The sequence below is a fragment of the Coregonus clupeaformis genome, chromosome 13 (assembly GCF_020615455.1).
Source record: "Coregonus clupeaformis isolate EN_2021a chromosome 13, ASM2061545v1, whole genome shotgun sequence".
Lineage (NCBI taxonomy): Eukaryota > Metazoa > Chordata > Actinopteri > Salmoniformes > Salmonidae > Coregonus > Coregonus clupeaformis.
This window is the reverse complement of record NC_059204.1, coordinates 25,747,421-25,769,853: the sequence shown is the minus strand read 5'-3', so window position 1 is coordinate 25,769,853 and position 22,433 is coordinate 25,747,421. Positions and strand designations below refer to the sequence as shown.

General features: G+C 43.2%; 1 protein-coding gene across 4 annotated transcripts in view; it reads left to right on the top strand.

Annotated features, from left to right (window-relative positions):
- The window catches only part of LOC121579815 (arrestin red cell), a 31,081-nt gene that overhangs the window by 4,732 nt on the left and 3,916 nt on the right, over positions 1-22,433 (top strand). For all 4 annotated transcript variants that reach the window (XM_041894725.2, XM_041894727.2, XM_041894724.2 and 1 more), the window contains exons 10-11: positions 12,687-12,824; positions 13,085-13,168. In XM_041894725.2, the coding sequence (XP_041750659.1) occupies positions 12,687-12,824; positions 13,085-13,168 (222 nt within the window). The remainder of the gene's footprint in view (positions 1-12,686; positions 12,825-13,084; positions 13,169-22,433) is intronic.

Below are 22,433 nucleotides of genomic sequence, written 5' to 3'. Positions count from 1 at the left end.
TTGAGGGCCTTCCTCTGACACCGCCTGGTATAGAGGTCCTGGATGGCAGGAAGCTTGGCCCCAGTGATGTACTAGGCCGTACGCACTACCCTCTGTAGTGCCTTGCGGTCGGAGGCCAAGCAGTTGCCATACCAGGCGGTGATGCAACCAGTCAGGATGCTCTCGATGGTGCAGCTATAGAATTTTTTGAGGATCTGAGGACCCATGCCAAATCTTTTCAGTCTCCTGAGGGGGAATAGGCTTTGTCGTGCCCTCTTCACGACTGTCTTGGTGTGTTTGGACCATGATAGTTCGTTGGTGATGTGGACACCAAGGAACTTGAAGCTCTCAACCTGTTCCACTACAGCCCCGTCGATGAGAATGGGGGCGTGCTCAGTCCTCTTTTTTTCCCTGTAGTCCACAATCATCTCCTTTGTCTTGGTCACGTTGAGGGAGAGGTTGTTATCCTGCACCACACGGCCAGGTCTCTGACCTCCTCCCTATAGGCTGTCTTGTCGGTGATCAGGCCTACCACTGTTGTGTCGTCGGCAAACTTAATGATGGTGTTGGAGTCGTGCCTGGCCATGCAGTCATGGGTGAACAGGGAGTACAGGAGGGGACTGAGCACGCACACCTGAGGGGCCCCCGTGTTGAGGATCAGTGTGGCAGATGTGTTGTTACCTACCCTTACCACCTGGGGGCGGCCCGTCAGGAAGTCCAGGATCCAGTTGCAGAGGGAGGTGTTTAGTCCCAGGATCCTTAGCTTAGTGATGAGCTTTGAGGGCACTATGGTGTTGAATGCTGAGCTGTAGTCAATGAATAGCATTCTCACGTAGGTGTTCCTCTTGTCCAGGTGGGAAAGGGCAGTGTGGAGTGCAATAGAGATTGCATCATCTGTGGATCTGTTGGGGCGGTATGCAAATTGGAGTGGGTCTAGGGTTTCTGGGATAATGCTGTTGATGTGAGCAATGACCAGCCTTTCAAAGCACTTCATGGCTACAGACGTCAGTGCTACGGGTCGGTAGTCATTTAGGCAGGTTATCTTAGAGTCCTTGGGCACGGGGACTATGGTGGTCTGCTTGAAACATGTTGGTATTACAGACTCAGTCAGGGACATGTTGAAAATGTCAGTGAAGACACTTGCCAGTTGGTCAGCACATGCTCGGAGTACACGTCCTGGTAATCCGTCTGGCCCTGCGGCCTTGTGAATGTTGACCTGCTTAAAAGTCTTACTCACATCGGCTACGGAGAGCGTGATCACATAGTCATCCGGAACAGCTGGTGCTCTCATGCATGCTTCAGTGTTGCTTGCCTCGGGCGAGCATAGAAGTGGTTTAGCCTCGTCTGGAAGTCTTGTGTCACTGGGCAGCTCGCGGCTGTGCTTCCCTTTGTAGTCTGTAATAGTTTTCAAGCCCTGCCACATCCGACGAGCGTCAGAGCCAGTGTAGTACGATTCAATCTTAGTCCTGTATTGACTCTTTGCCTGTTTGATGGTTCGTCGGAGGGCATAGCGGGATTTCTTATAAGCGTCCGGGTTAGAGTCCCGCTCCTTGAAAGCGGCAGCTCTACCCTTTAGCTCACTGCGGATGTTTCCTGTAATCCATGGCTTCTGGTTGGGGTATGTACGTACGGTCACTGTGGGGACGACATCATCGATGCACTTATTGATGAAGCCAGTGACTGATGTGGTGTACTCCTCAATGCTATCTGAAGAATCCCGGAACATGTTCCAGTCTGTGCTAGCAAAACAGTCCTGTAGCTTAGCATCTGCGTCATCTGACCACTTTTTTATTAACCGAGTCACTGGTGCTTCCTGCTTTAGTTTTTGCTTATAAGCAGGAATCAGGAGGATAGAGTTATGGTCAGATTTGCCAAATGGAGGGCGAGGGAGAGCTTTGTATGCGTCTCTGTGTGAGACGTAAAGGTGGTCTAGAGTTTTTTTTCCTCTGGTTGCACATTTAACATGCTGGTAGAAATTAGGTAGAACGGATTTAAGTTTCCCTGCATTAAAGTCCCCGGCCACTAGGAGCGCTGCATCTGGATGAGCGTTTTCCTGTTGACTTATGGCCTTATACAGCTCATTCAGTGCAATCTTAATGTCAGCATTGGTTTGTGGTGGTAAATAGACAGCTATGAAAAATATAGATGAAAACTCTCTTGGTAAATAGTGCGGTCTACAGCTTATCATAAGATACTCTACCTCAGGCGAGCAAAACCTCGAGTCTTCCTTTATTTCCCCTTTGCCTGTTTCCTCTTTTATACATCACACCTAGGGCTGTTGACCGTATTACCGCCACACTGGCAGTCATGAGTCATGACCACAGTAGAATTCTACGTTGAGTCAAGGTAATCTCCTCTTATGCACACTGGACATGCAATAGTAGTAGCCTACCCAACTCGCTAACGATCATCAGGTCGCTAATGGCCTGGTACTCAGGGCTCTATTTTTTTATTTTATTTTTATTTCACCTTTATTTAACCAGGTAAACCAGTTGAGAACAGGTTCTCATTTACAACTGCGACCTGGCCAAGATAAAGCAAAGCAGTGCAATAAAAACAACACAGAGTTACATATGGGGTAAAAAAACATAAAGTCAAAAATACAACAGAAAATATATATACAGTGTGTGCAAATGTAGCAAGTTATGGAGGTAAGGCAATAAATAGGCTATAGTGCAGAATAATTACAATAGTATTAACACTGGAATGCTAGATGTGCAAGAGATTATGTGCAAATAGAGATACTGGGGTGCAAAAGAGCAAAATAAATAACAATATAGGGATGAGGTAGTTGGGTGGGCTAATTTCAGATGGGCTGTGTACAGGTGCAGTGATCGGTAAGGTGCTCTGACAACTGATGCTTAAAGTTATTGAGGGAGATAAGAGTCTCCAGCTTCAGAGATTTTTGCAATTCGTTCCAGTCATTGGCAGCAGAGAACTGGAAGGAATGGCGGCCAAAGGAGGTGTTGGCTTTGGGAATGACCAGTGAGATATACCTGCTGGAGCGCAGACTACGGGTGGGTGCTGCTATGGTGACCAATGAGCTAAGATAAGGCGGGGATTTGCCTAGCAGTGATTTATAGATGGCCTGGAGCCGGTGGGTTTGACGACGAACATGTAGTGAGGACCAGCCAACAAGAGCGTACAGGTCACAGTGGTGGGTAGTGTATGGGGCTTTGGAGACAAAACGGATGGCACTGTGATAGACTACATCCAATTTGCTGAGTAGAGTGTTGGAGGCTATTTTGTAAATGACATCGCCGAAGTCAAGGATCGGTAGGATAGTCAGTTTTACGAGGGCATGTTTGGCAGCATGAGTGAAGGAGGCTTTGTTGCGAAATAGGAAGCCGATTCTAGATTTAACTTTGGATTGGAGATTCTTTATGTGAGTCTGGAAGTTGAGTTTACAGTCTAACCAGACACCTAGGTATTTGTAGTTGTCCACATACTCTAGGTCAGACCCGTCGAGAGTGGTGATTCTAGTCGGGTGGGCGGGTGCCAGCAGCGTTCGATTGAAAAGCATGCATTTAGTTTTACTAGTGTTTAAGAGCAGTTGGAGGCTACTGAAGGATTGTTGTATGGCATTGAAGCTCGTTTGGAGGTTTGTTAACACAGTGTCCAATGAAGGGCCAGATGTATACAAAATGGTGTCGTCTGCGTAGAGGTGGATCTGAGAGTCACCAGCAGCAAGAGCGACATCATTGATATACACGGAGAAAAGTGTCGGCCCAAGAATTGAACCCTGTGGCACCCCCCATAGAGACTGCCATAGGTCCAGACAACAGGCCCTCCGATTTGACACACTGAACTCTATCTGAGAAGTAGTTGGTGAACCAGGCGAGGCAGTCATTTGAGAAACCAAGGCTATTTAGTCTGCCAATAAGAATGTGGTGGTTGACAGAGTCGAAAGCCTTGGCCAGGTCGATGAAGACGGCTGCACAGTACTGTCTATTATCAATCGCGGTTATAATATCGTTTATGACCTTGAGCGTGGCTGAAGTGCACCCGTGACCAGCTCGGAAACCGGATTGCATAGCGGAGAAGGTACGGTGGTATTCGAAATGGTCGGTGATCTGTTTGTTAACTTGGCTTTCAAATACTTTCGAAAGGCAGGGCAGGATGGATATAGGTCTGTAGCAGTTTGGATCTAGAGTGTCACCCCCTTTGAAGAGGGGGATGACCGCGGCAGCTTTCCAATCTCTGGGGATCTCAAACGTTATGAAAGAGAGGTTGAACAGACTAGTAATAGGGGTTGCGACAATTTCGGCGGCTAGTTTTAGAAAGAAAGGGTCCAGATTGTCTAGCCCAGCTGATTTGTAGGGGTCCAGATTTTGCAGCGCTTTCAAAACATCAGCTGTCTGAATTTGTGTGAAGGAGAAGCGGGGGGGGCATGGGCAAGTTGCAGCAGAGGGTGCAGAGTTGGTGGCCGGGTTAGTGGTAGCCAGATGGAAAGCATGGCCAGCTGTAGCAAAATGCTTGTTGAAATTCTAGATTATTGTAGATTTATCGGTGGTGATAGTGTTTCCTAGCCTCAGTGCAGTGGGCAGCTGGGAGGAAGTGCTCTTATTCTCCATGGACTTTACAGTGTCCCAAAACTTTTTGGAGTTAGTGCTACAGGATGCAAATTTCTGTTTGAAAAAGTTAGCCTTTGCTTTCCTGACTGCTTGTGTATATTGGTTCCTAACTTCCCTGAAAAGTTGCATATCGCGGGGGCTATTTGATGCTAATGCTGTACGCCACAGGATGTTTTTGTGCTGGTCAAGGGCAGTCAAGTCTGAGGAGAACCAGGGGCTATATCGGTTCTTAGTTCTGTATTTTTTGAATGGGGCATGTTTATTTAAGATTGAGAGGAAATTACTTTTAAGGAACAACCAGGCATCCTCTACTGACGGAATGAGATCTATATCCATCCAGGATACCTGGGCCAGGTCAATTAGGAAGGCATGCTCGCTAAAGTGTTTTATTGTCTATTGTCCCTCTAACCCAGTGGTTCCCAACCAGGGGTACTAGGACCCCTGGGGGTACTTGGCCTATCCACAGGGGGTACTGGAAGACTCATGAGACCATAGGTCTTACTGGTAAAATCTACATGAGGGGGTACTCCGGGCAGAGCAAAATTAAATTGGTGGTACAGTAACCAAAAAAGGTTGGAAACCACTGCTCTAACCACTCTGACATCAATGCAAATGCAATCGAAAATCACATCAAATACTTATCAAAACAGTATATTTTTTAAAAACGTACCTCACTGTGATTGATCAATTTGAAGAAAGAAGTTAAACAATAGGTTGAAACTGAGTGGAAAACATGGTCGCTGTGGATGTTGTTTCAAAGCCTAACACAACAAAATGGACAGAGATTTCTAAGGTGATGATAAATTCAAAGCACCATATGCATATTAGAGTTTATGCATAAGCCTATATATGAGCCCAAGCCCCCCAAAAAACCCTGAATTAAAATAATGATTGTGCCATTAAATAGCCAATTGCATGGCAGAAAAACATATCTTTGGTACATAATTGGTCTAGGCTAAATTAAACAAATTCAGATTTAGCCTAAAATTATAGTGAATTTGTTTTAGATTTTGAATAGCGTTTATTTTTGTATTTATTTTTTCATACTGGCCCCCTGTGGGAAACGAACCTACATCCCTGCCGGCCAAACCCTCCCCTACCTTGGACGACGCTGGACCAATTGTGCGCCGCCCATCTCCTCCTCTCATTCATTCCTTTCTCCAGCGCGCAGAGAGAGGGGTGCTGTTAACAGTTTAATTAAATATCTTTCGTTGTGAAAACATGTTACTATCGGTGTTCCCGAACAGATTTCACTTGGTTTCCCAAATTAAGCATTGGGTATCTGCAGGAACAGGGTTGGAGAGCCCATGGCATACAGAGTTTGGACTGAATATCACCTGTGGCGCTGCGAAATTACCGGAGTAGCCTACCCAACATGAGTGAAAAACGTACCCGCAGCAAAGTGGCCTCCATTCGCTATTCCAGTGCATATGGATGACATGTCTTTTTTACTTGCTCATTTGATAATGGGCCATTATAAATCGAAACTAATTTTACATATTAGCAAAGACAAGTTAAAATTGAGATTGGTGGAAAAATGATCACTTGACGAGAGAACAGCTTGTGCAGCCTGAGGCAAGGAGCAAAGCGCAAGCATTTTTTTGTTGCGACTTTCTCAAATCATCAATAGCCTATAGTCGCATCATGCAGCCCATTTCTTTTGATTTCTAAGTCATTCTAAAGTTAATATCATTCACAACTAAAGTTGCCAAATAACTCTAAATCTAGCGCGTAGGACCTGTTTCAAATGATCACTTTTACGCTCAACATACAGTGCCCTCCACAATTATTGGCACCCCTGTTTAAGATGTGGTCGAGGACTTCCAAAAATTCTCATTTTTTTTAAACAACATAGAACCCAAATGCAAAAAAAGAGAAAAATCCAACCTTTTATTTAAGTACGTTACTTTGGTATAAAAAAAAAAATCACACATTTAGAAAAAAATTAACTTGAAATCATGTGTCCCACAATTATTGGCACCCCTGATGTTAATACTTTGTACAACCCCCTTTTGTCAACAAGACCGCACTTAATCTCCTCCTATAACATTTCACAAGTTTGGAGAACACAGAGAGAGGGATCTTTGACCATTCTTCTTTGCACAATCTTTCTAGATCATCCAGTGTCCTGGGTCCTCTCTTATGCACTCTCCTCTTTAGCTCGCACCACAGGTTTTCGATTGGGTTGAGGTCTGGGGACTGAGATGGCCATGGGAGGACCTTGAGTTTGTGACTGCTGAACCATTTTTGTGTAGATTTTGCCACATGTTTTGGATCATTATCCTGCTGAAAGACCCAATGACGACCCATCTTCAGCTTTCTGGCAGAGGCCATCAGGTTTTTATTTAAAATGTCCTGGTAGTTCAAAGCGTTCATAATGCCATGCACCCTAACAAGGTTCCCAGGGCCTTTGGAAGAGAAACAGGCCCACAGCATCACAGATCCTCCACCATACTTCACGGTGGGCATGAGGTGCTTTTCGGCATACTCATCTTTTGTTTTACGCCAGACCCACTTAGAGTGTTTGTTGCCAAAAAGCTCAATCTTAGTCTCATCTGACCAAAGCACACGATCCCAGTTGAAGTCCCAGTGCCGCTTAGCAAACTCCAGACGTTTACGTTTGTGAGTGTTAGTGAGAAAAGGCTTTTTCCTTGCATGCCTCCCAAACAGCTTGTTGGCATGTAGAGAGCATCTGATGGTTGTTTTGGAGACTTTGTGACCCCAAGATGCCACTCTTTGATGCAATTCTGTGACAGTGAGCTTAGGACTTTTTTTACTTCTCTTACCATCCTCCTCACTGTGCGTTGTGGCAAGATAAACTTGGGACCTCTTCCAGCCTTGTTTGTCACTGTTCCAGTTGTTTTAAACTTCTTAATGATTCCTCTGACTGTAGATACGGGCAAGTTAAGGCGAGTGGCTATTTTCTTGTAGCCATTGCCTGACTTATGAAGGTCGACACAAATCTGCCTTACTTGAATGGTGTGTTCTCTTGTCTTTGCCATGTTGACAAATGGGTAAGAGAATTAGGCCTCTGTGTCACGTCATATTTATACCCCAGGGAAACAGGAAGTCATGAATTACTAATTAAAAGTTCCTAGATACCCTGACCAACTTTAGCAACTACAGAAAAATATATTTAAAAAAAAATCAATTAAAATTTTCAGCGGAATTGTTAGGGGTGCCAATAATTGTGGGACACATGATTTCAAGTTTTTTTTTCTTCTAAATGTGTGATTTTTTTTTTTACCACCAAAGTAATGTACTTAAATAAAAGGTTGGATTTTTCTCTTTTTTTGCATTTGGGTTCTATGTTGTTTAAAAAAAAAAAGGAGAATTTTTGGAAGTCCTCGACCACATCTTAAACAGGGGTGCCAATAATAGTGGAGGGCACTGTAGCCACCAGAGCATATGAGCGGAGTGGAGCGGTGAGAATCTCAGCTCCTCGCTCACGGAGCTGTTCACCCCTCCGCTCCCCCCGCTCAAAGCCACATCAGGCCAGTCCGCTCATTATCGCTCAGCGCTCAACGCAGTTTGCATCGCGCTCCACTCAAATCGCCCCCCGCTCACTCCAAAAAAGGAACAAAATCTGCATGTATTTCACTTTTAGCTTAAACCACAGCCTTACTTTATCTCCCCGAATTTGTTGCATACAGACTCATCTCGGATTATCCATTCTGTCTTGAAACGGGATCTAACACTGACGCTAAAATGAGATGTTAATCAGTATAGTATATTCCATAGCGAATTGACACGTTGTTTGCCAATGTTTCTGCAAAAGCAGCGATGCCCATTGGAAGTGCAGCGTGAGTGTAATCGGTGAGCAGGGATTTGATTTCTGTGACAGCAGGGAGGATCATCCCCAGGTTCCCCAGCTCCTTCTGCATTTTGTCTGTGAGATCTGCTAGTGGTGTCAGCACACTGACAAGGTGCGTCAGCTGCTGTACTTGATTCAGGGTGATGTTAGCAACATTAGACTTGAGTTTGTTTTACCATAACGGGTCTTTTTGGAACAACCGGATGAACGACTGAATCATCCGCAGCTGGCTGCTCCATCGAATGGCGCAGGCATTTGTGGGGCGGACACCTAATTGGTCGGTTTCCTCTGTGCTCTTGCGTACACTTTTCACCAGGTGCCCGACTTTCACTAACAGCCTATTAATGTTGTCGTGCTTGTTAACGGCGTTTTGATCGCCAGCTGAAGCATGTGAATGGGGCATCTCAGATGTAAATTTGACAAAGTAAAGTACTGATTTATCATAGTTTCTTGGGGGAGTGTAGCCCGGTTGAGCTGCGCTGGCGAAGTGTTGCATCCCTTCGCGTTCTCCTTTACTCAGCGGTTCATAGTCCATGAAAATCATTTCAAAAAATGCTACATCCAGCTCTCTTTTTCTCTCCCTTGTTATGGTTGAGCCTTTGCGTGCAGTGAATAAACTTTTGAATTCCTCAACCCTTTTCTCTTGTTGCTGCTGCTGCTCCTCTCGCTCTATAAAATACAAATTAATGGACGACACAAATTAAATTAAACAGATGGATTCTGGGTCAGGCTTGAGCATGCTTCAGACTCGTGGTGTGAGCGAGCGAAATTGGAGCGGGACATAGGGCGACGCTCCGTCCTTTTAAAAATGCCGCTCTGCGCTCTGTTCAAAATCCGTCCGCTCACGCTCCACGCTCGCTCCCGCTCCACTCCGCTCATATGCTCTGGTAGCCACTTCATATGCGCGCACTCTCGCTCCGTAATGGGAAAAATATCCATTCTATTTTATTCAGCTAAGTTCAATTATATTCTTCTTACTATCATATAATATATATATAATAATGTCACAGGACTTATAATCATATCTTGTCTGCTAAATGAAGAAGCCTACAGCCTATGGCATAGCCAGATAACATACAGTAGGCCAACTCATATTCTGTTCTTCTGAAATAAAAAAAATTCATATAATGTTTTTTTTTAGACCCGCCTAAAATAAATAATTAATTAATGTATTGTGATGGTGTATATTCAATTGATTTATTATACTTTTTTTTATGTAGATGTTCCAAAGGCATGCATCAGAGGCTTGTATGTTAGTTGTATGAGTGGAGCCTGGAGATGCTAAACATGTTTATGTTCACTAATGGTCAAGATGCTAAACATGTTTATGTTAACTAAAGGTCAATTACTGTGAGACTGGCAGTCTTTTGCATGACAATAACCTGCTGACAATTTCATGACCACCACAGCCCTAGCTGCAGCACCTGACTTCATGACTTCATGGTATATAGGCTATGTTGGTGACATTAAAAGTTGAGTAATACCATGTTTGATTTCTGGCGCTATTCTGCCATTGTATATCAGTATTTTAGGATGAACAAATGTTGAAACAACATTTGCCCTGGTCTGGCAAGGAACAATTTTTTTTTGAGTTTGTCATTCTAAACACAGTTCCTTCTATGCTACAGGTAGAGGACAAAACATGGACACACTGTGGGCAAATGAGGAACAACAAGTACCCAAAGCATTGGTAACCTGTCCATAGACATTTGAGGCTACTTTAGATGGCAGAGAAACACCCTGTCATTTTGTGTATGTCTAAAAAATGAACACGAGTGGTGAAGCGCTGTCTCAGTTACCCAGAGAACATCCCCCATCTCCTGGCGGTTCTGAACTACTGCAGTATAGCCAGTCATACATTGTGGCAGGCAGCACCTGGGGATTTAGTTTGCTTTTAGCTGGAATGACGCTGTGTAAAGCTGATGCCTGTGTGTATGTTTCTGTGGGTCTGGGCTTTCTGCTTCTCTCAGACTGTCTCAGGGGCTGCGTAGCAGATCTTAAATTGTTCTCAGATCTAGTTTGACTGTGTCTGCCCGCTCTGTGGCATCCATCCGCAAAGCCCAACTGGAGTGTAGCAACAGGAGGGAAGAGAGTGGATTTGAACCTCCATTCCTGAAGCCAGAACGACAACCCATTTGTCAAATGTTGTTCTCTTCTCTTGGTTTCATCCATTTCCTCTTGTGCTTTCTGTTAACCTTAGTTTAGTATTTTACTATTTTTCTTTCTGCATGTGTATCATTATGTTTGTAGCTAAGTTAGCTGTGGTTTAAATGAATCACACATCTCTTATCTGACATCCTCTTCCCACAGCCTCATCCAGCAAGTACAGTGAGGGAAAAAAGTATTTGATCCCCTGCTGATTTTGTACGTTTGCCCACTGACAAAGAAATGATCAGTCTATAACTTTAATGGTAGGTTTATTTGAACAGTGAGAGACAGAATTACAACAAACAAATCCAGAAAAACGCATTTCAAAAATGTTATAAATTGATTTGCATTTTAATGAGGGAAATAAGTATTTGACCCATCTGCAAAACATGACTTAGTACTTGGTGGCAAAACCATTGTTGGCAATCACAGAGGTCAGACATTTCTTGTAGTTGGCCACCAGGTTTGCACACATCTCAGGAGGGTTTTGTCCCACTCCTCTTTGCAGATATTCTCCAAGTCATTAAGGTTTCGGGCCTGACATTTGGCAACTCGAACCTTCAGCTCCCTCCACAGATTTTCTATGAGATTAAGGTCTGGAGACTGGCTAGGCCACTCCAGGACCTTAATGTGCTTCTTCTTGAGCCACTCCTTTGTTGCCTTGGCCGTGTGTTTTGGGGCATTGTCATGCTGGAATACCCATCCACGACCCATTTTCAATGCCCTGGCTGAGGGAAGGAGGTTGTCACCCAAGATTTGACGGTACATGGTCCCATCCATCGTCCCTTTGATGCGGTGAAGTTGTCCTGTCCCACAAAGCATAATGATTCCACCTCCATGTTTGACGGTGGGGATGGTGTTCTTGGGGTCATAGGCAGCATTCCTCCTCCTCCAAACACGGCGAGTTGAGTTGATGCCAAAGAGCTCCATTTTGGTCTCATCTGACCACATCACTTTCACCCAGTTCTCCTCTGAATCATTCAGATGTTCATTGGCAAACTTCAGACGGGCATGTATATGTGCTTTCTTGAGCAGTGGGACCTTGCGGGCGCTGCAGGATTTCAGTCCTTCACGGCGTAGTGTGTTACCAATAGTTTTCTTGGTGACTATGGTCCCAGCTGCCTTGAGATCATTGACAAGATCCTCCTGTGTAGTTCTGCGCTGATTCCTCACCATTCTCATGATCATTGCAACTCCACGATGTGAGATTTTGCATGGAGCCCCAGGCCGAGGAAGATTGACAGTTATTTTGTGTTTCTTCCATTTGCGAATAATCGCACCAACTGTTGTCACCTTCTCACCAAGCTGCTTGGCGATGGTCTTGTAGCCCATTCTAGCCTTGTGTAGGTCTACAATCTTGTCCCTGACATCCTTGGAGAGCTCTTTGGTCTTGGCCATGGTGGAGAGTTTGGAATCTGATTGATTGATTGCTTCTGTGGACAGGTGTCTTTTATACAGGTAACAAACTGAGATTAGGAGCACTCCCTTTAAGAGTGTGCTCCTAATCTCAGATCGTTACCTATATAAAAGACACCTGGGAGCCAGAAATCTTTCTGATTGAGAGGGGGTCAAATACTTATTTCCCTCATTAAAATGCAAGTCAATTTATAAAATTTTCGACATGCGTTTTTCTGGATTTTTGTGTTGTTATTCTGTCTCTCACTGTTCAAATAAACCTACCATTGAAATTATAGACTGATAATTTCTTTGTCAGTGGGCAAACGTACAAAATCAGCAGGGGATCAAATACTTTTTTCCCTCACTGTATGGCTGCTGATCAAACAAATTCACTGTAGACTTTATATTTATCTAAGAAGTGTAAGGCAATATGAATAAATCATACATATTTCTCTTTTCAATCGTGTATGATCCATGTACTGTATGAATACTTTCTAGGAGTAGCCCTGTTATTTTATATTAGTGCTGAAGTTTGATTTGGTACAAGGGACCCTTGGTTCTAATAATATCCTGTACAGTTCCGGCTGGGCCTTGCTCTCCCTCCCCCATCCTTTCCTGTTCATGCCATTTGTATCATTTTTCAGGCTTCCAAGACATCTCTTAATAACCTCTAGCTTGTGATCAGGTGTTTTCCCATACCTTATTGTCCAGATCTATTGATATTCCAGTTATGGCCCAGGTGTGCTGATAAGTGTGTGTGTTCCTCTCCTCAGTGACCAGGTGTCGTCTAGCTCTACGTTCTGTAAGGTGTACACCCTCACACCCACGCTAGACAAGAACCGCGAGAAGAGAGGCCTGGCCCTGGACGGAAAGCTCAAACATGAGGACACCAACCTGGCCTCCAGCACCATGTACGATGACTCGCATCCAAAACCATGTTAGATAATAATTACACTCTCTCTAGCTTGGCCTCAGCACTGTGATATTTCACACACCACACATACTGTAACTTGGCCAGCATGTGAGTTTACACATGCTAAGGGAGAGGTTGAGCTCATAAATGCATTATTATGATTTATTTTCGAACGCAGCACCCTGGAAGATGCAAGAACCCATCCCTTACTGTTAACCTTTTTCACCACCCTCTCATTCTCTTGAGTGTGTGTTTCAGTGTTAAGGATATAACTAACAAGGAGGTCCTTGGAATCCTGGTCTCCTACAAGGTCAAAGTCAAACTGGTCATCTCTCGTGGAGGGTGAGTTCCACATGAGTCAGTGGTCAATATCAATATGTTGCGGGGGGGTTCTGTACAGGTACACACTGCAGTGGTGTTTTCCCTAAGTGCTACTTTTTCCACTTCATAAATTAACTAGGCTTCTTTTCATTTAAAAACCTCTAGAAGTCTTAGGGTGTTTCTCAAAATGCATACTACAGTGCTCCAAGCACACAAATTGGAGCACGGAAGGGTCGGAGTAGGAGTCCAAATCAAAGTATGCGAAACGGAGCACGGAGGGCACTTCTCGAATGTGTACTCAGTTTGTACATATTTTGAAGTATGCAAAGAAATATGATGCAACCATGTAAAAAAATGACGCAAAATGTCTTAATCAATGGCGGGCATTATTTGAGCTGAAGAGAAAATACACTCTGACTTAGGAATGAAATGTTGCCTTTTCACATCTCATATATTGCCTGACTACAATATTTTATCTTGATATGTTAATAAATACATGCTGTGTTAATTTTGGCATGTTTACCTGCCTACGTACCGTATACTGGCTAGCTGCTAGTACTGTTAGATAGCCACGAAGAATTGTTAGCTAGTTACCCGCAAATAATTGACATCTATCTTGCATGATATTGGTTTTAGGTCATTTTTGCCTGTTAAACTATCTGGTTAGTTATATTATTATGATTCACATATAGCTAGCTGATAGTTATGAAGTAAAACGGTTGCTTTGTGTATATCTTCTTTTGTCTCTATTGCCATTGTTGTCCTGGCTGGAAGACGGTTCAGTGAATGGGTAAGACCATAGCAAGTCAATAGGGCCAACTGGCTGGCTGGCTACCCATGAAAAATTGGTAGCTACCCATGAAAAATGTACATCTACCTTGCATAACATTAGTTTTAGGTCATTTTTACCTGTTTAACTTTAGCTGGCTAGCTAGATTATTACGATTCAAATATCAAGTTGATAATTATGAAGTAAAACGTTTGCTTTGTGTATATCTTGTTTCGTCTGTTGTCATTGTCCTGGTGGAAGAAGGTTCAGTGAATGGGGAGGTGAAGCGTGAGGTAATACAGTAGAGGGAGTGCGAGTGCTTCTCAAATGTATTGTTTTATGCGTTCTCCACACTCTCGTCCTCACAAGAACATACTCAAGAGAACGTGGTCGGAGAACGCACTCGGAGCATGAGAGCGTGGAGCACGGTAGTATGAATATTGAGAAACACCCTAAGCCTCTGGGGGTTCTAAGCTGACATATGGAATTGTTTTAAGATGGTCATACAGTGGGGAAAAAAAGTATTTAGTCAGCCACCAATTGTGCAAGTTCTCCCACTTAAAAATATGAGAGAGGCATAGGTACATGTCAACTATGACAGACAAATTGAGAAAAAAAAATCCAGAAAATCACATTGTAGGATTTTTAATGAATTTATTTGCAAATTATGGTGGAAAATATGTATTTGGTCACCTACAAACAAGCAAGATTTCTGGCTCTCACAGACCTGTAACTTCTTCTTTAAGAGGCTCCTCTGTCCTCCACTCGTTACCTGTATTAATGGCACCTGTTTGAACTTATCAGTATAAAAGACACCTGTCCACAACCTCAAACAGTCACACTCCAAACTCCACTATGGCCAAGACCAAAGAGCTGTCAAAGGACACCAGAAACAAAACTGTAGACCTGCACCAGGCTGGGAAGACTGAATCTGCAATAGGTAAGCAGCTTGGTTTGAAGAAATCAACTGTGGGAGCTATTATTAGGAAATGGAAGACATACAAGACCACTGATAATCTCCCTCGATCTGGGGCTCCACGCAAGATCTCACCCCGTGGGGTCAAAATTATCACAAGAACGGTGAGCAAAAATCCCAGAACCACACGGGGGGACCTAGTGAATGACCTGCAGAGAGCTGGGACCAAAGTAACAAAGCCTACCATCAGTAACACACTACGCCGCCAGGGACTCAAATCCTGCAGTGCCAGACGTGTCCCCCTGCTTAAGCCAGTACATGTCCAGGCCCGTCGGAAGTTTGCTAGAGTGCATTTGGATGATCCAGAAGAGGATTGGGAGAATGTCATATGGTCAGATGAAACCAAAATATAACTTTTGGTAAAAACTCAACTCGTCGTGTTTGGAGGACAAAGAATGCTGAGTTGCATCCAAAGAACACCATACCTACTGTGAAGCATGGGGGTGGAAACATCATGCTTTGGGGCTGTTTTTCTGCAAAGGGACCAGGACGACTGATCCGTGTAAAGGAAACAATGAATGGGGCCATGTATCGTGAGATTTTGAGTGAAAACCTCCTTCCATCAGCAAGGGCATTGAAGATGAAACGTGGCTGGGTCTTTCAGCATGACAATGATCCCAAACACACCGCCCGGGCAACGAAGGAGTGGCTTCGTAAGAAGCATTTCAAGGTCCTGGAGTGGCCTAGCCAGTCTCCAGATCTCAACCCCATAGAAAATCTTTGGAGGGAGTTGAAAGTCAGTGTTGCCCAGCGACAGCCCCAAAACATCACTGCTCTAGAGGAGATCTGCATGGAGGAATGGGCCAAAATACCAGCAACAGTGTGTGAAAACCTTGTGAAGACTTACAGAAAACGTTTGACCTGTGTCATTGCCAACAAAGGGTATATAACAAAGTATTGAGAAACCTTTGTTATTGACCAAATACTTATTTTCCACCATAATTTGCAAATAAATTCATTAAAAATCCTACAATGTGATTTTCTGGATTTTTTTTTCTCATTTTGTCTGTCATAGTTGACGTGTACCTATGATGAAAATTACAGGCCTCTCTCATCTTTTTAAGTGGGAGAACTTGCACAATTGGTGGCTGACTAAATACTTTTTTCCCCCACTGTACCATGGATCATTTAGCTATTTGATTTGGAATTTATATAAATATAAAACAAATATTGAATTTGGCCTTTACTACTATAGCCCATAGAAACGCATTGAATAACACATTCATAAATGGCAAAAAGGCATTTAAAACATTTATAATAAGGCATACGGTTTTGAAGTGTTTGTCCTATATCTAGGAGATATAAGAAAGCTCAGGAAATATATATATATATATATATATATAGTGCCTTCGGAAAGTATTCAGACCCCTTGACTTTTTCCAAATGTTGTTACATTACAGCCTTATTCTAAAATGGATTAAATAAATAAAAATCCTAAGCAACCTACACATAATACCCCATAATGACAAAGCGAAAACAGGTTTTTAGAAATGTTCGCAAATTTATATATATAAAAAAAACGTATTTACATAAGTTTTCAGACCCTTTGCTATGCTCGAAATTGAGCTCAGGTGCATCCTGTTTCCATTGATCATCCTTGAGATGTTTCTACAACTTGATTGGAGTCCACCTGTGGTAAATTCAATTGATTGGACATGATTTGGAAAGGCACACACCTGTCTATATAAGGTCCCACAGTTGACAGTCCATGTCAGAACAAAAACCAAGCCATGAGGTCGAAGGAATTGTCCGTAGAGCTCCGAGACAGGATTGTTTCGAGGCACAGATCTGGGGAAGGGTACCAAAACACTTCTGCAGCATTGAAGGTCCCCAAAAACACAGTGGCCTCCATCATTCTTAAATGGAAGAAGTTTCGAAACACCAGGACGTCCTAGAGCTGGCTGCCAGGCCAAACTGAGCAATTGGGGGAGAAGGGCCTTGGTCAGGGAGGTGACCAAGAACCCGATAGTCACTCTGATAGAGCTCTAGAGTTCCTCTGGAGATGGGTGAACCTTCCAGAAGGACAACCATCTCTGCAGCACTCCAACAATCAGGCATTTTATGGTAGAGTGGCCAGAAAATCACTCCTCAGTAAAAGGCACATGACAGACCACTTGGAGTTTGCCAAAAGGCACCTAAAGACACTCAGACCATGAGAAACAAGGTTCTCTGGTCTGATGAAACCAAGATTGAACTCTTTGGCCTGAATGCCAACCGTCAAGTCTGGAGGAAACCTGGGACCATCCCTACGGTGAAGCATGATTGTGGCAGAATCATGCTGTGGGGATGTTTTTCAGAGGCAGGGACTGGGAGACTAGTCAGGATTGAGGCAAAGATGAATGGAGCAAAGTACAGAGAGATCCTTGATGAAAACCTGCTCCAGAGCACTCAGGACCTCAGACTGGGGTGAAGGTTCACCTTCCAACAGGACAACGACCCTAAGCAAACAGCCAAGACAACGTAGGAGTGGCTTCGGGACAAGTCTCTGGATGTCCTTGAGTGGCCCAGCCAGAGCCCGGACTTGAACCCCATCTAACGTCTCGGGAGAGACCTGACAATAGCTGTGCAGGAACGCTTCCCATCCAACCTGACAGAGCTTGAGAGGATCTGCAGAGAAGAATGGGAGAAACTACCCAAATACAGGTGTGCCAAGCTTGTAGCGTCATACCCAAGAAGACTCGAGGCTGTAATTGCTGCCAAAGGTGCTTCAACAGAATGCTGAGTAAAGGGTCTGAATACTTATGTAAATGTAATATTTCTGTTTTTTAGCAAGAAATTCCAAAACCTATTTTTGCTTTGTCATTATGGGGTATTGTGTGTAGATTGAGGGGGAAAAAACAATTTCATCAATTTTAGAATAAGGCTGTAACCTAATAAAATGTGGAAAAAGTCAAGGGGTCTGAATACTTTCCAAAGGCTGTGGATGTGTGTGTACACACACACACACACACACACACACACAGTACCAGTTAAAAGTTTGGACACACCTACTTTAATAAAGGGTTTTTCTTTATTTAGACAATTTTTTACATTGAGAATAATAGTGAAGACATCAAAACTATGAAATAACACATATGGAATCATGTAGTATTTGAGATTCTTCAAAGTAGCCACCCTTTCCCTAGATGACAGCTTTGCACACTCTTGGTATTCTCTCAACCAGCTTCACCTGGAATGCTTTTCCAACAGTCTTGAAGGAGTTCCCACATATGCTGAGTACTTGTTGGCTGCTTTTCCTTCACTCTGCCGTCCGACTCATCCCAAACCATCTCAATTGGGTTGAGGTCGGGGGATTGTGAAGGCCAGGTCATCTGATGCTGCACTCCATCACACTCCTTCTTGGTTAAATAGCCCTTACACAGCCTGGAGGTGTGTTGGGTCATTGTCCTGTTGAAAAACAAATGATAGTCCCACTAAGCCCAAACCAGATGGGAGGGCGTATCGCTATAGAATGCTGTGGTAGCCATGCTGGTTAAGTGTGCCTTGAATTCTAAATCAATCACAGACCGTGTCACCAGCAAAGCACCCCCACACCATAACACCTCCTTCTCCATGCTTTACAGTGGGAACTACAAATGCGGAGATCATCCGTTTACCCACACCGCTTCTCACAAAGACACGGCGGTTTGAACCAATAATCTCCAATTTGGACTCCAGACCAAAGGACACATTTCCACCGGTCTAATGTCCATTGCTCGTGTTTCTTGGCCCAAGCAGGTCTCTTCTTCTTATTGGTGTCCTTTAGTAGTGGTTTCTTTGCAGCAATTCGACCATGAAGGCCTGATTCACACAGTCCCCTCTGAACAGTTGATGTTGAGATGTCTCTTACTTGAACTCTGTGAAGCATTTATTTGGACTACTTTCCGAGGCTGGTAACTCTAATGAACTTATCGTCTGCAGCAGAGGTAACTCTGGGTCTTCCATTCCTGTGGCGGTCCTCATGAGAGCCAGTTTCATCATAGCGCGTGATGGTTTTTGCGACTGCACTTGAAGAAACTTTCAATGTTTTTGAAATGTTCCGTATTGACTGACCTTCATGTCTTAAAGTAATGATGGACTGTCGTTTCTCTTTGCTTATTTGAGCTGTTCTTGCCATAATATGGACTTGGTCTTTTACTAAATAGGTATATCTTCTGTATACCACCTCTACCTTGTCACAACACAACCGATTGGCTCAAACGCATTAAGAAGGAAATAAATTCCACAAATTAACTTTTAACAAGGCACACCTGTTAATTTAAATGCATTCCAGGTGACTACCTCATGAAGCTGGTTGAGAGAATGCCAAGAGTGTGCAAAGCTGTCATCAAGGCAAGTGTGGATACTTTGAAGAATCTCAAATATAAAATATATTTTGATTTGTTTAACACTTTTTTGGTTACTTCATGATTCCAAATGTGTTATTAAATAGTTTTGATGTCTTCACTATTATTCTACAATGTAGAAAATAGTAAAAACAAAGAAAAACCCTGGAATGAGTAGGTGTGTCCAAACTTTTGACTGGTAGCATAAACAGTTGAAGTCGGAAGTTTACATACACCTTAGTCAAATACATTTAAACTCCGTTTTTCACAATTCCTGACATTTAATCCTAGTAAAAATTCCCTGTCTTAGGTCAGTTAGGATCACCACTTTATTTTAAGAATGTGAAATGTCAGAATAATAGTAGAGAGAGTGATTTATTTCAGCTTTTATTTCTTTCATCACATTCCCAGTGGGTCAGAAGTTTACATACACTCAATTAGTATTTGCTGGCATTGCCTTTAAATTGTTTAACTTGGGTCAAACGTTTCGGGTAGCCTTACACAAGCTTCCCACAATAAGTTGGGTGAATTTTGGCCCATTCCTCCTGACAGAGCTGGTGTAACTGAGTCAGGTTTGTAGACCTCACTAAGCGGAAGGTAGCTTAGTGGTTAAGAGCGTTGTGCCAGTAACCGAAAGGTTGCTGGTTCTAATCCCCGAGCTGACTAGGTGAAAAATCTGTCGATGTGTCCTTAAGCAAGGCACTTAACCCTAATTGCTCCTGTAAATCGCTCTGGATAAATGACTAAAACATTTTTGTTTTCTTGCTCGCACACGCTTTTTCAGTTCTGCCCACACATTTTCAATAGGAATGAGGTCAGGGCTTTGTGATGGCCACTCCAATACCTTGACTTTGTTGTCCTTAAGCCATTTTTCCACAACTTTGGAAGTATGCTTGGGGTCATTGTCCATTTGGAAGACCCATTTGCGACCAAGCTTTAACTTCCTGACTGATGTCTTGAGATGTTGCTTCAATTTATCCACTTAATTTTCCTTCCTCATGATGCCATCTATTTTGTGAAGTGCATCAGTCCCTCCTGCAGCAAAGCACCCCCACAGCATGATGCTACCAACCCCGTGCTTCACGGTTGGGATGGTGTTCTTCGGCTTGCAAGCAACCCCCTTTTTCCTCCAAACATAACGATGGTCATTATGGCCAAACAGTTCTATTTTTGTTTCATCAGACCAGAGGACATTTCTCCAAAAAGTACAATATTTGTCCCCATGTGCAGTTGCAAACCGTAGTCTGGCTTTTTTATGGTGGTTTTGGAGCAGTGGCTTCTTCCTTGCTGAGCGGCCTTTCAGGTTATAGGACTCGTTTTACTGTGGATATAGACACTTTTATACCTGTTTCCTCCAGCATCTTCACAAGGTCCTTTGCTGTTGTTCTGGGATTGATTTGCACTTTTCACACCAAAGTACGTTCATTTCTAGGAGACAGAACGCGTCTCCTTCCTGAGCGTTATGACGGCTGCGTGGTCCCATGGTGTTTATACTTGCATACTATTGTTTGTACAGATGAACATGGTACCTTCAGGTGTTTGGAAATTGCTCCCAAGGATGAACCAGAATTGTGGAGGTCTACAAATTTTTTTCTGAGGTCTTGGCTGATTTCTTTTGATTTTCCCATGATGTCAAGCAAAGAGGCACTGAGTTTGAAGGTAGGCCTTGAAATACATCCACAGGTACACCTCCAATTGACTCAAATGATGTCAATTAGCCTATCAGAAGCTTCTAAAGCCATGACATCGTTTTCTGGAATTGTCCAAGCTGTTTAAAGGCACAGTCAACTTAGTGTATGTAAACTTCTGACCCACTGGAATTGTGATACAGTGAATTATATGTGAAATAATCTGTCTGTAAACAGTAGTTGGAAAAAGTCATGCACAAAGTAGATGTCCTAACCGACTTGCCAAAACTATAGTTTGTTAACAAGAAATGTGTAGAGTGGTTGAAAAACAAGTTTTAATGATTCCAACCTAAGTGTATGTAAACTTCCGACTTCAACTGTATATATGTGTATATATTTTTTTTATCTAAGAGAACTGATTAAAGATTATAAAAGCTAATGATTTGATTAGTGTCGACAATGGAGTAGTCAACTGCTGCTTTCTGTGTAGGAAAACCCATGTTTAACATCTACTTCATTCTTCAATCATACCTGTAGATCTATTCATGGGTGCCTGACTTTGTGCACCCCCACTTTTATACATTCTGGCGGGGGGGGTCTGTGGGTCCTCCCGTTGAGAATTTTCCTGCAATTATATATTGTTTCTCAACAGGGAATCCATGTTTAGTTGACAGAACACAACCTTTTTTCATAGGTTTTTGCCACAATAAATGTAATTGAATGAGTAGACTAGACTAGTTTTTCTGACTAGATTACTAATCTACCGCCGTCCCTCAAAGTCCCACCCACAGTGAGTGATTGACAAGTCTGAAACCCTACCAACTCTGACTCACAAACATCCTGCCCCCTCCCCTGACAATCCCTCCCACAGTGATTGATTGACAGGCCAAACTGTTAAAGGGATAGTTCACCCAAATTTCTTAAATGACACATTGGTTTCATTACACTTAGTGTCCATAGCCACAGAGCCAAGAAAATACATAATTTTAAGAACAAACATAATTGTGGCAATTCAGATCTTGCAGTAAAACCTGTAAAAATAACTTTAATCTCAAGAGAAGACCGGTTTAGTGTTAAAAAAGGTTATCTTACTTAGGAAATAGCCCTGATCATATAGGCCTAGACAATATCCTTAACAACACACTGACTTCATACATTTTCAGTCATTTTAATTGTTAAGTCACAACCCATTTTATCAATCTGGGAGGTAAAGTCGTTCAACTATTCAACAATTTAGCTGTGTATTTTGGATAGATCAAGGCATTAGAATGTAGCAGAGGCCACCAAAATACAGCTTGTTCTGCAACAAACAAAAAATCCAGGAGGGCATACCCCCCAGCCCAGCACTCCCTGGCTGGCTACTTCCATGTACTTAGGGAAACACTGACACACACACCTACCACTTTTACTGACCACACACATGCTGTAGTCTACATTCTACACACAACCCCATTTACACTCCGACCTGTGTCATATACACTCCTGATACTCTGCCATTACAACTTGTGTATAAACTGTCATGAAATCACATCTCCCAGACCCTCACTAGTCTCTCTGCTCCTTCCACTCCACTCAATGGTGCGCCATGCTTTGCTGTCTCCCCTCTCGG